Raw genomic sequence first — 16,971 nt, 5'->3', positions numbered from 1 at the left:
GTGGCCTTGAACTCCTAGGCTCAAGCGATCCTTTCCCCTTAGCCTCCCAAGTAGCTAGGACTACAGGTTCATGCCACTGCATCTGGGTAATTTTTAATTTTATTTTTAAATTTTTTTCGATTAAAAAAATTTTTAGAGATGGGGGCTCACTATGTTGCCCAGGCTAGTCTTGAACTCCTGGTCTTAAGTGATCCTCCTACCTCGGCCTCCCAAAGTGCTGGGATTACAGGCATGAGCTACTGTGCCTGACCCTTTTTTCTTTTGATTTTTAACAATGTAAAAACCATTTTATCTTGCTGCCCATTTCAACACAGGCTGCAGTCTGCAGACTGGATTTATCTGTTGGTGGGACTTTGCCAACCCCTCACCTAGAGGATGAAGCTTAAATTCCTGAGCATGGTGTTTGAGGGACTGGCTTTCGAGTATACTGCTCCAACCTGCCTCCCCTGGTGTTCAGCCATGCTGGGCTCCTCGCTGTTTCCCTGTTCTTCACAAGGTCATCCTTAGGCCTATGTGCCTCACCAATGAGATGCCCTGCTGTGGAGCATGTGGAATGTGGGATTTCATATCTTTGTGATTGGTGGATTCCTATGTATTTGTCCATTCTGGACTTCAACATAACAGATGGATATAGTGGTGTCCCGGGAAAACTTGGGGGTTGGTGGGCGGTGGCTTTTTCTTCTGCTTGCCAGGCAGGATTCAATCCCTTCCTTTCCTGGGTTGTCACAGCAGCACGTGTGCCTCTGGTAGAACCTTGATTTCGTTGCGAGGTAATTCTTAGTGCACCATATGGTTTCATGCAGAAAAACTAGAGTTACCTTCCTTGATGATCAGGCCAAGTTCTTACTCGTTTTTGCATCACAGTGCCTGATACTTAGGTGCTCAATAGGAGTTAATTTAATGAATTCTCAATTGAGGAAATGAGGCAGGAGGAATTCAGGAGATTGGGGTTAGGAAACTTCTAGGAGAGAATTTTGTTGTCCATTCCAAAGCTGGCATTCTTCCTTTGCAAGAGCTCTGTCTTGTGATGTGGAAAGGAAAATGTTTTGTTTTTCCCTTTCTGTAACTCATCTTTCTGGCTCCTAACTGCTCTCCCCTCCCCGCACTCCCAGACACACACTCACCTGCACCTGTGTGCTAGGTCGGCCCTGCTTTCCATCAGAACCCAGTGCATCCTCCTTCTGTCTTCTGGAGTCTTTCAGTTGACAGTTTTTCAAGTGTTCCTAAGGACGGAAATGAGCCAACTCATTGAATCTGATGTTTTCAACTTTACATCTTAGCAGTGCCGTGAACATTGTCTTTTACATTATAAACAGTAAAAGATTAAGACTGTCTCAGAATCACTTCTTAATTGATTCATAGGGTGGCTTTATATCTCTTTTAATGGGGTGTGGACCAAAATGCATGTCTGGGAGTATAGAAATGATCACTGGAGCGAATGTCATACTTATGTGTTAGACATAATGGAAAGCTATTACAATGCAGTTCTCAGTCTTGTGTCTCAAGACTGCATTATGAGTAGGGCCCTGGGAGACACCAGAACAAGACTCATAATTCCTTTTACTTGTTTTCTTTTTGTCTGCTGATTAGAAGAGGACTTCATTAGAGCAGTTCATGGCTTTTTCTATTAATATCAGCAGTATCTAGATACAGTGAGAAGATAGATGAAGAGATGGGTCAGTGAAAATAAAGGAAAAGAGGGGAAGCAGGAAGACCAAGAGAAATTAGAATAAGAGACAAAATCTATCAAAGAAACTCTGGGTATCGAGGACACATCAGCCATATAAATTTAATCAGATTCCCAAAGTAAGGATATATAATTTTTAAATTAATGGAATGAAATAAAACACTAAAAGGACCATGGAGAGAGTTGACTTAGGAACCACTATTCTGGAATTTTAAAAGATTTTTGATCAACTGTCCTGTCCAACTTTCAGATTTTATACTATAATCTTGCTAGAAATTCTCATTTGTAGATCTTTTGAATATCCGTACTTTATTTATTTTATTTTCCAATAGTCTGGTACCTCCCAAGTTCTTTGTGACTTATTTAAATGTAATGATTTGGTGCATGTGTTAACCAGTTCCCTTAATAATCAGGATGTGTAGCATTGGGTCCCAGTGACTTTTTTTTTTTTTTTTTAATCTATGTGTTTAAATTTCTTTCAGCATATATTCACACTTTTTCATTGAGGAATGGGATAAACTACCTATTTTCCTTAACTTTTTTTCTTTCATTTTGTTAGGAGGTTGAGGTGGTTACTGTAATTTCTTTGAGTAGGTTTTAATATATTTTCAAATTTTATTCCTACTTTCATTTTTTTTTCAGAATATGTGACTTCTTACTGCTTTTCTGTGTGCATTTCTGGAAACATAATTAATCTGTCTACTCCTCCTGGAATATTTTTGTCTTTACCTTTCCTAATTGGGGGAGCCAATTAAGCCCTGCTTCATCTCTGATATGTTCCTTGACTACCTTAGCCCTGGATTCCTCTAAATGATTATTCACACCCATCATTTTCCATTTGCTATGTGCTATGTTTTATATGTTTCACCTGTTTAATGTGAGTGTCCAGCTCCTTGACCATAGGGACTGTTCTGTGTAGCCCTTACATTCTAGATATGATGCCCACGACATCACATGTTACCCTATGAATTCTGATGGTATTCAGGGGGTAGGGTGATTCATGTGTAAAGCGCAGACATCTCTTCTGTTCTTTGCCATTGCAGAAGAAAGAGTTGCAGAGATAGGCTTTCTCCTTTCTTTCTGGGATGTTCACTGGTGAAAACCGTTGTCAGTAGCGCTGTTTGTTTAAAAACACTTTTAAATGGATCTTCTCTCTGTGCTTAAATTGTTTTTTAAGGACCGCTAGGCCTGTTTTTCACAATGGGCTTTACGTTTTTCTGGGGACCACGCTGCTGTGATTCAGGGACTCCCCGGTGCTTATTTCCAATGGGCTCTCAGTAACTGTAAATTAAGCACACTAATGGAATAAAAGCGAAGTCCGGGGCTTTTGATAAGACTTAGCTGTTAATATGAGTATTTTTTTTCAGAGATGTCACTAGCCACAATGAAAATTTATTCTAGGAGTTGCCAACATTAGGTCTCTGTTCAGATAACTTCAAAGTATGGGTTCACTTAGCCACCAACATTTGTGCCAGGCAAGTCCAGATTCATTTTTTTTAAATCAGCGAGCTTGAAAATTGTATTTATGTTCATGTATTAGTTTTTTTCTAGGAGGTATTGCAGTTCATAACTTTTGCTTAACAGAGAATACTCATCTTTGGCCTCATTCCTATATAACTCACATATCCCTTTGCCATGATTGTTGCTACCAGCTTACTGCAGCACCTCAGTACATCTCAGGTGGACAATGCATTAGTATTCTGTTTTCCTCATGTACTGATTTTCTCCAATTCATATTAGACACAAATCATAAATCTCTTGAACATGCAGTGCTAGTATACCTCTTTCCTCTTTAGGAGCTGTCTGGTGCTTGCTTACAGCATAAACTGCTTAGTGTCATTCCAAGCTGACACAGATTGGTCTTCCCCTGTTGTCCTCCATGTACCGGTTATATTTAAAATATGTCAGGGGAGGCTCGCATGGTGGCTTATGCCTGTAACCCCAGCAGATTGGGAGGCCGAGGTGGGTGGATTATTTGAGGCCAGGAGTTTGAGACCATCCTGGCCAACATAGTGAAATCCTGTCTCTACTAAGAATACAAAAAATTACCTGGGCATGGTGGTATGCACCTATAATCCCAGCTACTTGGGAGGCTGAGGCACGAGAATTGCTTGAACCCGGGAGGTGGAGGTTGCAGTGAGCTGAGATTGTGCCATGCACTCCAGCCTGGGCATTTTTTTTTTTTAAAGGGGAATAAGGACCTTGCAGACTAATGTTAGGTTGCTGGATTACCTATCAGAGTTTCAGAAGCTATTCTTGTCTTTGTAGATGTAAAAATATACTCTAGTAAGTTCTTCTGGAGTTATCTAGCATTCCTCTATAGATGATCAGGGTCTACAGGACAAGCTCATACCAAGCAAACTCAGAATGTCAGAATGTTAATGGAGTAACTTGAAGTAAGAAACATAATCTCAAAGGGACCAGAATTCTCTTGTTGGCTGCTCAGGATACCTGCTCTTCTCCATGCAGCAGGCTGGTGAATTCCTGTAGTTTTGCTCTCCTTTCTCTATGCCGTGCAGATCATGGGTCTGCATTTGGTGGTGGTTGCTTTGTTGCTTCAGTTTCAGATTTTAAAGATATACTGAAGTACAGACTCAACTTCATTCTGAATTTAGCTTCCCTCAGTAATACATTTGTGTCTTCTCATACACAGAATTACTTTCTTGGACGACTACCTTAATGTATTAAATGCTGTATTTACTGGCTTGGCACAGTGGCTCACGCCTGTAATCCCAACACTTGGGGAGGCTGAGAGAGGTGGAACACTTGATGTTGGGAATTTCAGACCAGCCTGGTCAACATAGTGAAACCCTGTCTCTACTAAAAATACAGAAATTAGCTGGGCATGGTGGTGAGTGCCTGGAATCCCAATTACTTGGGAGGCTGAGGCATGAGGATCGTTTGAACCCGGGAGGTAGAGTTTACAGTGAGCTGAGATCACGCCACTGCACTCCAGCCCGGCGACAGAGCAAGACCCTGTCTCAAAAAAAATAAAAATAAATAAATAAATAAATTTTTAAAAATGCTGTATTTACTATCTTTTATTTCAGAGGGTGATCTTTTTCTGATTTTGGCCTGAAATTGTTGGGTTGTCCCACAGTAGGCTTCTCTATACCATCATACCCTTTATTCTATAAACTAGATCATGGGCTGTTCCCTGAGTACATTCCTTCTTCCCCAGTGGTTTTGTTTTCTCCTAATGCTCTTTCCTCTGTCTAGATTGTTGAAATCCTGACACTTCATTAAGTTTCATCTTGAATGCTACTTCTTCTTGACTCCTCAAACCTGATGTGCTCTTTCTCTTTTGAATTCTATACCCCTTTTGTGGCACTATCTTATTCCACTTTATATAAAAGTTACTTGTTCCATCTTCCCTACTAATAGACTTGAGGGACTGTGCATCACTCCTTGGCTCTCTGCTACAGCCGTGGACCTGCTGTTCTTAGTAGTCTTCAGCTATTTCAGTGGCCAGAAAGTCAATCATTGAAACTGTGACTTGGAAGCTTTCATCTGCTTCATCTATTTTTAGGATTTCTAGTTTTAATGGGCTGTTTATGAATAAATAATTTAGCTTCTTCTGGGAGATGCAAGTTAATGAAACCTCAGTTAATGGCTTTGAGTACTAAGTGCTGGTAAAAAGTCATTTCTTATGGTAATACTTTTGAAATTGACCACTATTATAGTTATGGCAAATGTCCAAGGAAGAGTGGATATAAGAGGGTGTGGTGGTACTACCAGCCTGTCTCTGTAGAGATGTTATCTTTGTCACTTGGCTTTTGAAGGCTACTCCTCTAGCCTCCATAAGTTTTGTGTAAAGATTAAAGTGTGTGTTAGTGTTGTAGAAAAAACGGGGTTCTTATCACACAACAAGGAAAGATTAGGCTCGCAAATACTGTGAAGGGTGAGGGGGAACAGAATTTATTGGGTGAAAAGGAAAAACCTCAGCAAAGCGAGAAGGGTTCCTGCTAACAGGCCCTCATCTCACAGATTGAATCCCAGGTTACCACACAGGGACAGGAGAGGCTAGGCTCTTCCCCACTGCAAACAGTGGGCACTTCCCGAGGCCCAACCCCATCCTCCCAGCCCTTTTTACTTGGCTGTCTCATTAGTAGGAGAAGTTTGCATTTTTAGAACTTGTTTATTACCTGGAGTTTATTTTTATTCATATACATCAGTAGTCTTTTAAGTTGGGATGGGTGTACTGCATATATATTAGAACCTCTATATTTTAACCTAATTTTAAATTCCAACTTTTTGTATATCTTTTATAAAGACATATTAGTACAGTGGTATATGTATATACTTCACAAATGCATGTGCTGATATTGGGCATGCTTGTTCGGAATTTTAAGTGATAGCTGTGTACAACCAGAAAAGTTGAAACCATTGCTGAATACACTAGGTATTAGGCTTTAGACACATTAAATTTCATAGACAACTATGTGTGTTATTAGAAGGTTTTGGTAAGCAAGGACATATTTTAGTTCTTTAGTTTGCTAATGAGCTTATCTGAATTTCAGTTTAAAGAGTAAAACAGAATACATTTATTAACATTTTTTGTACCTATCAATAGCCTCTTGTTTTTCCCCAGGAGTGTCAGTGTGTTCCAAGTAATGTGTTTTCTGTCCTTAAGCCCTTAACCAGTCCTGTGTGTAAAGCGTGGACAGTGCTTTATGGGCTTTCAGTTTGTTTGTTTTTAATAGCTTCAGGGGCCCTGTCGAAGTTAACCCGTGGATTGAAAGATGAATCGCTGGCTTATATCTATCATTGCCAAAATCATTATTTTTGTCCAATTGGCTTCGAAGCAACCCCTGTTAAAGCTAATAAAGCATTCAGGTAAGCATTGACATGTTTTAGAAAGTGCATTTTAAGAAATATTTAAAAATAGCCAGGCACTGTGGCTGTCGTCTGTAATCCCAGCACTTTGGGAGGCCGAGGTGGGCGGATCACGAGGTCAGGAGATCGAGACCATCCTGGCTAAGACAGTGAAACCTCGTCTCTACTAGAAATACAAAAAAAATTTAGCCAGTTGTGGTGGCGGGTGCCTGTAGTCCCAGCTACTTGGGAGGCTGAGGCAGGAGAATGGCATGAACCCGGGAGGCAAAGCTTGCAGTGAGCTGAGATCGTGCCACTGCACTCCAGCCTGGGCAACAGAGTGAGACTCCGTCTAAAAAAAAAAAAAAAAAAAAAATTAAAAAATATTAGAAGTCTCTGAAATTGGAAGGCTTGGTGATCTGCTTTCCTGACATCAAGTTAGACTATTCTTTCTTTAAGCATTATGACTTATTCTTCTGTAGAATTGCATTTAGTTAATTGTGCTGTTGAAAATATCCATTCAGATACTGTTGTTCAGTCATTATAGGAAAAAGTCATTTGAAAAGTCACTTGTTTTTCCCTTAGAGACAGGGTGTCACTCTGTCATCCAGGCTGCAGTGCAGTGGTATAATCATAGCTCACTGCAGCCTCAAACTCCTGGCCTCAAGCGATCCTCCTGCCTCAGCCTCCTGAGTAGCTGGGACTACAGGCATGCACCACCATGCCCAGCTCATTAAATTTATTAATTTGTGTTTTGTATAGAGACAAGGTCTTGCTGTATTGTGCAGGCTGGTCTCAAACTCCTGGCCTCAAGTGGTCCTCCTGCCTGGGCCTCCCAAAGTGCTGGGATTACAGGTGTGAGCCACCACACTCTTCCTGAAAAGTAATTTTTACATTTATTATAAAACAGTTGCAAAGGATTTTACAGACTATGTCTTAGTGCCTCATCCAGTGTCCCACATGTACAATGTATTGCAGAATCTAGTGTCAAGAAGATTGTCACAACTGAGTAAATTAAAAAGCATCTTCTTTTCTTAAAGTGAAGAACATGGAATTTATCTGGGTTCCCCCTTTGTCCTGATTGCAAGGAAGCTCTGAGCCAATGTTTATTTCCAGTGTCAGAAACTACATGACCTTCATGGTTATCTTTCTTTTTTGCCTAATCCAGAGTTTCTGTTTTATTAACTATATAACTTTACTGGTAAACTTCCATCTTTTTGGAAGAGATGATCCCTAAGAAAGAGAAGGTGACTGAGTTTTAATGGTTTTTTTCTTGCTTAGCCACTTTTCCTTATGATGGGTTGAGATAATACCAGGATGGTTCAAATCCAAGGGAGAAGTGTCTTGTTAAGAATTGGTGGGTGGGGTACAGTGGTGTAATCCCAGCATTTTGGGAGGCCGAGGCAGGCAGATAGCTTGCACCCAGGAGTTCAAGACCAGCCTGGGCAACATAGTGAGACCCTGTCTCTACAAAAAATACAAAAATTAGCTGAGTTTGTTGGTGCGCACCTGTAGTCCCAGCTACTTGGGAGGCTAAGGTGGGAGGATCAGTTGAGCTGAGATCATGCCACTGTACTCCAGCCTGGGCAACACAGCGAGACCCTTTCTGTAAAAAAAAAAAAAAAGGAATTGGTGAAAACACGAGCCATGAATACTTTGAGCAAAGGGATTGGCTTGGTCATGGGAACAGGATGGGTTCTTTTTTTTTTTTTTTTTTGAGACAAGTCCTTGCTCTGTTGCCCAGATTGGAGTGCAGTGGTGAGATCATAGCTCACTGCAGCCTCAACCTCCTGGGCTTAAGTGGTCCTCCCACCTCAGCCTCCTGAGTAGCTGGAACTACAGGTACACACCACCACACCTGGCCAATTTTTCTATTTTCTTTTGGAGACAGGGTTTCAGGGTTTCACCATGTTGCCCAGACTGGTCTTGAACTCCTGGGCTCCAGTGATCTGACCACCTCAGTCTCCCAAAGTGCTCGGATTATAGGCGTGAGCCACCACACCCAGCCAGGATGGGTTATTTGGGGTTGGAGGCCATGTGACCTTGGAGCCCCACTCAAAGGCCCCTCAGGTTTAGGGAAGAGAGGGATTCTGAGACAGGTTGGAATGACCTGGGAGAACCAGGAAGCTGGAAGTTGTGTTTTGTGAATGAGGAGCAAGAGGGAACTCTTGTTCTCTCCAAATGCTGAAATGCTTTATTCATCTTTTTGGAGGTGGAATTTCTTGTAAGTGAGGTATACTGTGTGTTTCTTTTATTATTTCATCCTGCATCTTCACCTTATTTCAGACATTTATCAAATATAAATCATGGTTTTAAACCGACTTTGTACCCTTTAAAAGAGAGTTCCTCACTTGTCTTTACCTAAGAATCATGTGAGATTTTTTTTTAAAAACTATACAAATCCCCAGGCTGTACTCCAGACCTATTCGAATTAGAATGTCCAGGGATGGGCTTAGGAAATCAGTGTGTTTAGAGACTCCATTGCTTTAGGGTTTTATTTTTAGGCTGCCTTTTGAGATGTCTTGAATTCATAGTGAAAGGAGAAGAGTAGTGGAAAAATGCAGGTAGCATTCCAGGATTTTTTTTTTCCTCCTAGAATTTTAGAGGTGGTCTATTAAAACATTTTATAGCCCTAGATTTTTGAATAGAGGATTAAGGCTGAAATTTCATTTGTGAGTTCTCTTTAATGGCCTATAGAAATTTACCCTCACCTAAGCTCTAATGTCTGTTCTTGATGAATGAATGCCGTGTTTGAGTACACTCTAGTATGCCTTTTATTAATATATAGTTGAAGCAATATACTCAAGGGAGTAAGTATTAAACTTACTGCGAATGTATTTTATGTTTAGCAGGGGACCTCTCTCACCACAGGAAGTTGAATATTGGATCTTAATTGGAGAATCAAGTAGAAAACATCCTGCCATTCACTGTAAAAAGTATGTTGACTTCCCTTTATTTTCTTTAATTGGGGTAACATTTAGAGACAGTGAAATGCACAGATCTTAGTTGTATATAATTAGTTTGATAAACGAATGCACCTGTATAATCACCACCCAAATAGGATATGGTACACTTTCATTGCCATGGAAAATACCCTCACTCTCTACTCCTATCAATTTCCATAGAAAGCCCCTCTTCTGATTTCTGTCACCACAGATTTGCTCTGCCTCTTCTTGAATTCCATGTAAACAGAATCATACAATATTATTTTTGCGTCAATATCTTAAGTAACATATTTGAGATTCCTCCATTGTGTCACGTGTATCAGGAGTTTATTTTTTTTTTTATTGCTGAGTAGTATTCTGTTGCATAAGCATGCTGCAATTTGTTTTCCATTTTCCTGTTGATGGGCATTTGAATTGCTTTGAGGTTTCGTCTCTTGTGAACGAAGCTGTTAGGAACATTCATGTACAAGCCTTGAAACAAATTATATAAAAATTTTAGTGAAATATAATTCACATACCATAAAGTTCACCGCACCCACCATGCGCGGTGGCTCATGCCTGTAATCCCAGCACTTTGGGAGACTGAGGTGGGAGGATCGCTTGAGCCCAGGAGTTCGAGACCAACCCGGGCAACATAGTGAGACCATGTCACAACCAAAAAAAAAAAAAGAGGCAAGAAGATTGCTTGAGCCTAGGAGATTGAGGCTGCAGTAAGCTGTGATCATACCACTGCACTCTCGTCTGGGTGACAGAATGAGATCCTGCCTCAAGAAAAGGGAAAACATGTACAATTCCATAGATTTTATTATAGTTACAGGGTTCTGCACCAATCACCACTATCTAATTGCAGAAAATCTTCATCACTCCAGAGAGAAATCCCATACCCCTTGGCAGTCACTCCGCATTCCCTGAGCCTTGGCAACCACTGATCTACTTTCTGTCTCTAGGAATTTGCCTATTCTTTTTTGTTTGTTTGGTTGGTTTTTTTTTTGAGACAGAGTCTCTTTCTGTTGCTTAGGTTGGAGTGCAGTGGTGTGATGTCAGCTCACCGAACCTTCACCTCCCAGGTTCAAGAGATTCTCCTACCTTAGCTTCCTGAGTAGCTGGGATTACAGGCGCCTGCTATCATGCCCAGCTAATTTTTGTATTTTTCGTAGAGACGGGGTTTTGCCATGTTGGCCAGGCTGGTCTCAAACTACTAACCTCAAGTGATCCCCTCGCCTCAGCCTCCCAAAGTGTTGAGATTACAGGCGTGAGCCACTGCACCCGGCTGGGATTTGCCTGTTCTTGACATTTCGTATGTAGCATTTCGTACCTGGCTTCTTTCACTTAATACAGTGTTTTCAGTGTCATCCATGTTTCAGCATGGATTAGAACTTCATTCCTTTATATGGCCAAATCATTTCCTTTGTATGGATAAGTCACTTTTGTTGTTCAAGTCTTTTAGAGGACATATGTTTTGTTCTCCTGGAAGATACCTAGGACTAGAATTGCTGATTCATAGTATAGATGTATATTTAAGAAACTGTGAGAAAATTCTCCAAAGTGGTTGTAAACCTTCTGATGAACAGAAGTTCTAATTCTAATTAATTTTAATTAAATTTATTTTATCAATTTTGTTCTTTTATGTGTTTTGTGCCTAATAAGAAATTTTTGCCTACCCCACGACCTCAAAGATGCTTTCCTGTTTTTTTCTAGAAGCTTTATAGATTTTATGTTTAGATTTCTGATCCATTTCTTTATTATTTTGAGACAGGGTCTCTATCACCCAGGCCAGAATACAGTGGTATGATCATGGCTCACTAAAGCCTCGACCTCCTGGGTTCAAGTGATCCTCCCACCTCAGCCTCCTGAGTAGCTGAGACCACAGATGTGTGCCCCCATGCCCTACTAATTTAAAAATTTTTTGTAGAGATGGAGTCTTGCTGTGTTGCCCAGGCTGGTTTAAAACTCCTGGACTCAAGTGATCCTGCCTCCTTGGCCTCCCAAAGGGCCAGGATTACAGATGTGAGCCACCATGCCTGGCCTTAATTACCTTTTGTGTGTGGTATGTGGTAGAGGTCAACTCTGATTTTTTCCCCCAGTGTTTATCCAGTTATTCTAGCACCATTTGTTTACAAAGATTTTCCTTTCCTCATTTAATTCTTTGGTGCCTCTGCTGAAAACTGTATGTGTGGGCTGTTTCTGGACTCTGTCCTACTAACCTGTCTGTCCTTTTACTGATGCCAGACTCTGAATTGTTTATACTAAATCCTGAAATTAGATAGCACGAATTTTCTGAATTTTTCTTTTTCTTAAAGATTGTTTTGGCTCTTCTAGGACCCTGGCTTTTCCATAAAAATTTTAGGATTTGTCTTTTTGCTCAAAAGCCTGTTAAGATTTTGATGAGGATAGAATCTATAGAATTCATAATTTCGGCTGGGTGCGGTGGCTCACGCCTGTAATCCCAATACTTAGGTGGGAGGATCACTTCAGCTCAGGATTTCGAGACCAGCCTTGGCAATATGGTGAAACCCCATCTCTACTAAAACTACAAAAATTAGCCAGGCATGGTGGCATGTGCCTGTAGTCTCAGCTACTCGGGAGGCTGAGATGGGAGGATGAACTGAGCCTGGGAGGTCGAGGCTGCAGTGAGCTGAGATTGCACCACTGCACTCCTCCCTAAGTGACAAGGTGAGACCCTGTCTCATAAATAACGAAAGAATTAATAGTTTAGTTTTAGGAGAATTGACATTGTAACAACATGGACTGTATCTTTACTTAATTAGAACTTTAATTTCAACTTTTAAAAAAAATTTTTCAGTGTGGAGTTTTATGTCTTTTGTTAAACATTTTTTCTCAATGTGTTCTTTTACGCTGCTGGTGGGAATGTAAATTAGTACAATCATTATTGCAAACAGTATGGAGATTCCTTAAAGAACTAAAAGTAGCTCTACCATTTGATCCAGCAATCCCACTACTGAGTATCTACCCAAAGGAAAATAAGTCATATGAAAAAGACACAGGCACACATGTTTATAGTGACACAATTCTCAATTGCAAAGATGGAGAATCAACCTAAGTGCCCATCAACCAATGAGTGGATACAGAAAATGTGGTATGTATATACCACGGAATACTACTCAGCCATAAAAAGGAATGAAATGATGTCTTTTGCAACAACTTGGATGCAGCTGGAGGCCATTAATTCTAAGTGAAGTAACTCAGGAATGGAAAACCAAATATCATATGTTCTCACTTTAAGTGGGAGCTAAGCTCTGAGGATGCAAAGGCGTAAGAATGATATAATGGACTTTGGGGACTCCTGAGGGAAGTCTGGGAGGGGGGTGAGGGATAAAAGACTACATATTGGATACAGTGTACACTGCCTGGGTGACGGGTGCACTAAAATCTCAGAAATCACTACCAAAGAACTTATTCGTGTAACCAAAACCCAGCTGTACTGCCAAAACAATTGAAGTAAAACAAAAGATATTGCAATAAAAAGTTTTTCCTCAGTGCGTTACACTTTTTGATGCTATTGTAAATTGATTTTTAAAAAATTTCATTTCCTTATTATTTGCTGGTTGAATACAAAATTACAATTGATTTACCTATGTAGACCTTGAATCTTACATCTTTACCAAATCCTATTAGTTCTAGTAGTTGTTTTGTAATTCCCTTGGATTTTCTGCACAGTTGTGTTGTCTGCTAATAGAGACATATTAACTTTACATTATTTTAAAAGTGGACTTGACTGTAATTGAAAAGGAAATATAGCATGTTGCTGCTTTAGCCTGCAGGATGTCATCTAATATGTTGGTATTTATTTATTCTGTCGGAAGAGTAACCAATTGTATACTGAGAACCTTGGCAATGGTTGGATAAACAGAATTGTCATAAAACTAGAAGTTATTAGTTTAGTAGATGAAACAATGTTGAGATAAGAGAATTACTGCCAGTTATTGCTGTGATAATATTGCAGCAACTTGCTCATGAAAAATTCCATTGCAATGATACTTTGGACCTAAAGAAAATTGTGCTTTATCCTTTCTTCTTAACTATAGATGGGCAGATATTGTTACTGATCTAAACACTCAAAATCCAGAATACCTGGATATCCGGCACTTAGAGAGGGGACTGCAGTATAGAAAAACAAAGAAGGTAAGAAGAACACCATTGTGTTTGAAGGCATTTCCCAGCTGACCAAAATGCACTGCTTTACTTAGCACTCTTTAGGTTGTAAATAACAGAAACCTGTATTTCACAAGAGGAGTGAAAATTATTTTAAGGACACAGGGCTGTCTTTAAAACCCTAGGGCAAGGGGTATAACCTGGAGTCATAAAGGAATGGTAGATGGTAGCAGGTATTGGAATGATAGCAAGGGCCAAGTAATTGGTAGTCTGCTTCACTCTTTTGGGGGCTATATATTGTTCTTAGCTCTCCTTTTGTCTGATTACTTTCTTCTTATGATCATCATCTTTCAACTTATATATCTTTTTCAGATGAACAGTCTAGACTGAGACTGAGCTGTCTTGGGTTCAGTTCCATAGTCTTAGCCCAGCTTGGGCCAGATTAACTGTGGCCTTGTGGCAGAGTCATGTGTACAAACAAGGCTTTGAGGGAGGCTCTCAGGAAATGATATCCCATTGATATAATCTTACTCATAAAACTATATGAAGAATAGGAGAGAGAGGAAGAGGAATGATCTTGGTGTTTGAATTAGGCAGATGGGGAAGTTCTCTAGTATGTGTTGCGAGTAAGTAGTAGAGAGGCACGGGGAGGAAGGTGTTTTGGCTCCGGTGGGCATTGTTATATTTTGTAAAGGCAGCTATCAGAAAAGGTGCAGGATAAGGTGCTCTGATGATGTCTGGAAGGAAAGTACTATTTTGAGGCAGGTGAAGTAAAAAAGAAACAAGGGAGTTCATAGGGACAAATTAGTACAATTAATTTCCCTTTATTTTCTTCACCCAATTTTTTTTTCTTCTCAGGTTGGGGGAAATTTGCATTGCATCATAGCATTCCAGAGACTTAACTGGCAAAGATTTGGCCTTTGGAACTTTCCATTTGGAACCATTAGACAAGAATCACAACCTCCAACACATGCCCAGGGAATTTCCAAATCTGAGAGTGAAGACAATATTTCCAAGAAGCAGCATGGGCGTCTGGGCCGGTCTTTCAGTGCTAGTTTCCATCAGGAGTCGGCATGGAAAAAGATGTCTAGTATCCATGAGAGAAGGAACAGTGGTTACCAGGGTTACAGTGATTACGATGGGAATGATTGACTGTGCTTGGTACTGAACGGCTGGCATTATATATGAAACTGCTATATAGAGGACTGTATAAAGACAGTAGAAGATTTTAGTAAGCCTACATTAAATAGGAGCAGATCTTGTGGTATAAAAAATAACCTTGTAGTTCTCCAGATACTAAGCTTGTACATGACTATGATGGGTGATTTCAGATATATAAGCAGATAAGCACAGATTATTGTCCTTTCAAGTTAAGAGTATAGAAATAATCTGGACAGAAAATTTCACAAAATTCAATAAAATTACAATTGTTGTCTAAATAAGTCAAACACAAATTCACTTAATAGCATCAAGATTTGAAATACTTAAGCATGAAGTGACTTTTTTAATGACTCGAATCTCTAGATATTTGTTACAGATAGTTTTACTCTCAAGACCAAGATGTAAAGTACCATCTGCCCTTAAAGAAATTGGGGCCATCAATTTCTAGTTTTCACTCATGGTTGACATGCGCTTAAAATTATTTCATGAGTCTAGTACTTCTTTGATTTATAGCAGGATCTTGCTTGCCTCATTTGTTTCCTGGTTATGTTCTTAGGATTCTGACTAAGAGGCAAAAGAGAAAAGACTCAAGAAACTGATCCTTTCTTTTGGTGAAAATGGATGACTTAGTGCATTGATTCCAATTTTTTTACTTTCTTGATGTGGTTTGTAATAATCAAATATTGACAAGAACCTTAGGTCTTGAAAGACTTTTGTAAGTCTAGATGACGTTTGCCTTAGGGATAAAGTAAAAGAACAATTGGCACCCAGGGTTATCTGTGACATGAGATCTCCTGATATTTGATTGCTCTCTCAATATGGAGTCATATGTTGATAACAGTACTGAAGATGCGTAAGAAATGCCCAAGTCACTCAGAGGACAACTACCCATATTCCAGACTCTGAGCTGTTTCCTTTTTTAAAAATCATATAGACAATTAGCTGTTTGAAGTGAGTATTAAATTTCAGAAGTGTGAATTTCATGTATTTGAGCTCCTCTAGCTGCTGTCAGTTTTTCTTCTGCTGCCAATCTGTGACTCACAAATGACTAGGATCTCTTGTTCTTTAATTTTAGGGTCTTGTTCCAGGACTCAAATCAGTAACTTGGTGATTACAAGGTGCTGAATATGTTGGTAACCATATCGCAATACACCTCAAGGAAAAGGTTCAGATTTTTATTTTTAAAATATTTTCATTTTTTCTTGAATTTTATATCCATTTGTTCACTCATACATGCCTAGCCTACAGAAGGGGATATATATTATGAAATGGTCATTTTTCTGAAGAGAATATTTTGCTTGAAATGCAAAGAACTGAAAGAGATTTGTAGGTTGTTGATTTTGTTACTTCATACTGGAACTTTTAAAAAGTTTTCATCAAATAAAGTTTTGTTTTCTACTTTTAATTGTATGAATGTTTTTAAACCTTTGTTTTAGGTAGAAAGTACCATTATGTCTTTGAAGTACATGATAATTTGTCAATTCTGCTCAACTGGTACATCATAAGAAACCATCTTGAGTCTTTTATTATTAATGAAACAATATGCATTATGACTATAATTTTAGATTTCTAATTTAATAGGAAATAGACAATTTGATTCTTGTATTAGTTTGAACCAAATGAAGTTGTCATCTTTGTAGATCAAAAATGGTTGAATATCAGCAATTTCATACAGTTCAACTGAATATTTCAGAGAAGAGGTAGGTAGGAAGAACCAAGAGGAAAGGAGAAAAATGCAAAATAAAATAAGAAATTAAAGGATACGGTGACACCTAGAAAAAGAGGATGAGTTATTCAAACTATTGACCATAATCAGTTTTTATAAAAGTCTTGATGTGTTCTAAGTTTGGCTTTCCAGTTATTAGGAGCACAATGAGGTTTGAGTTTAGTGAGATTATTTTTCCCGTAGAAGCTGTAAGCAAGAGTTACTGCATACTTGTCTTAGAAGATTAGTAAAATTCCCATCATATTTGACTTATTGGTCAGCTCTGAGGAATCCCCATAGATAAAATGAACGTTCAAATACTGGCTCTGCACTTACAAGCTATATCACCTGTAGTGATATAGGCAAGTTAAGGTTAATTATTTTTCTGTGCCTATTTCCTCATTAGTAAAGTGGGGGTAATAGTATCTACTTTATAAATGATTTTGAAGAACAAGCTAATACATGTAGTGTTTAGAACAGTGCTTTGTAGATAGGAAGTGCTATTTAAGAGTTTGCTATTATCATTCCAAAAGATGTGAATTTTA

At 39.2% G+C, this 16,971-nt stretch overlaps 1 protein-coding gene across 4 annotated transcripts in view; it reads left to right on the top strand.

Annotated features, from left to right (window-relative positions):
• BIVM (basic, immunoglobulin-like variable motif containing) overlaps positions 1 to 16,128 on the top strand; it is a 44,786-nt gene extending 28,658 nt beyond the window's left edge. For 2 of the 4 annotated variants that reach the window (XM_030921991.1, XM_010353077.2), the window contains exons 8-11: positions 6,391 to 6,523; positions 9,352 to 9,438; positions 13,494 to 13,590; positions 14,419 to 16,128. In XM_030921991.1, coding sequence (XP_030777851.1) covers positions 6,391 to 6,523; positions 9,352 to 9,438; positions 13,494 to 13,590; positions 14,419 to 14,712 — 611 coding nt within the window. In that variant the 3' untranslated portion in view covers positions 14,713 to 16,128. Of the gene's footprint in view, positions 1 to 6,372; positions 6,524 to 9,351; positions 9,439 to 13,493; positions 13,591 to 14,418 lie in introns of all 4 variants that reach the window. The other 2 variants (XM_030921989.1, XM_030921990.1) reach the window with 1 other exon arrangement.
• The last annotated feature ends 843 nt before the right edge of the window (positions 16,129 to 16,971 follow it).

Source organism: Rhinopithecus roxellana, chromosome 18 (assembly GCF_007565055.1).
Source record: "Rhinopithecus roxellana isolate Shanxi Qingling chromosome 18, ASM756505v1, whole genome shotgun sequence".
NCBI classification, from domain to species: Eukaryota; Metazoa; Chordata; class Mammalia; order Primates; family Cercopithecidae; genus Rhinopithecus; species Rhinopithecus roxellana.
Note: the sequence above shows the minus strand (reverse complement) of the source record. Positions and strands in the feature narration are given on the sequence as shown.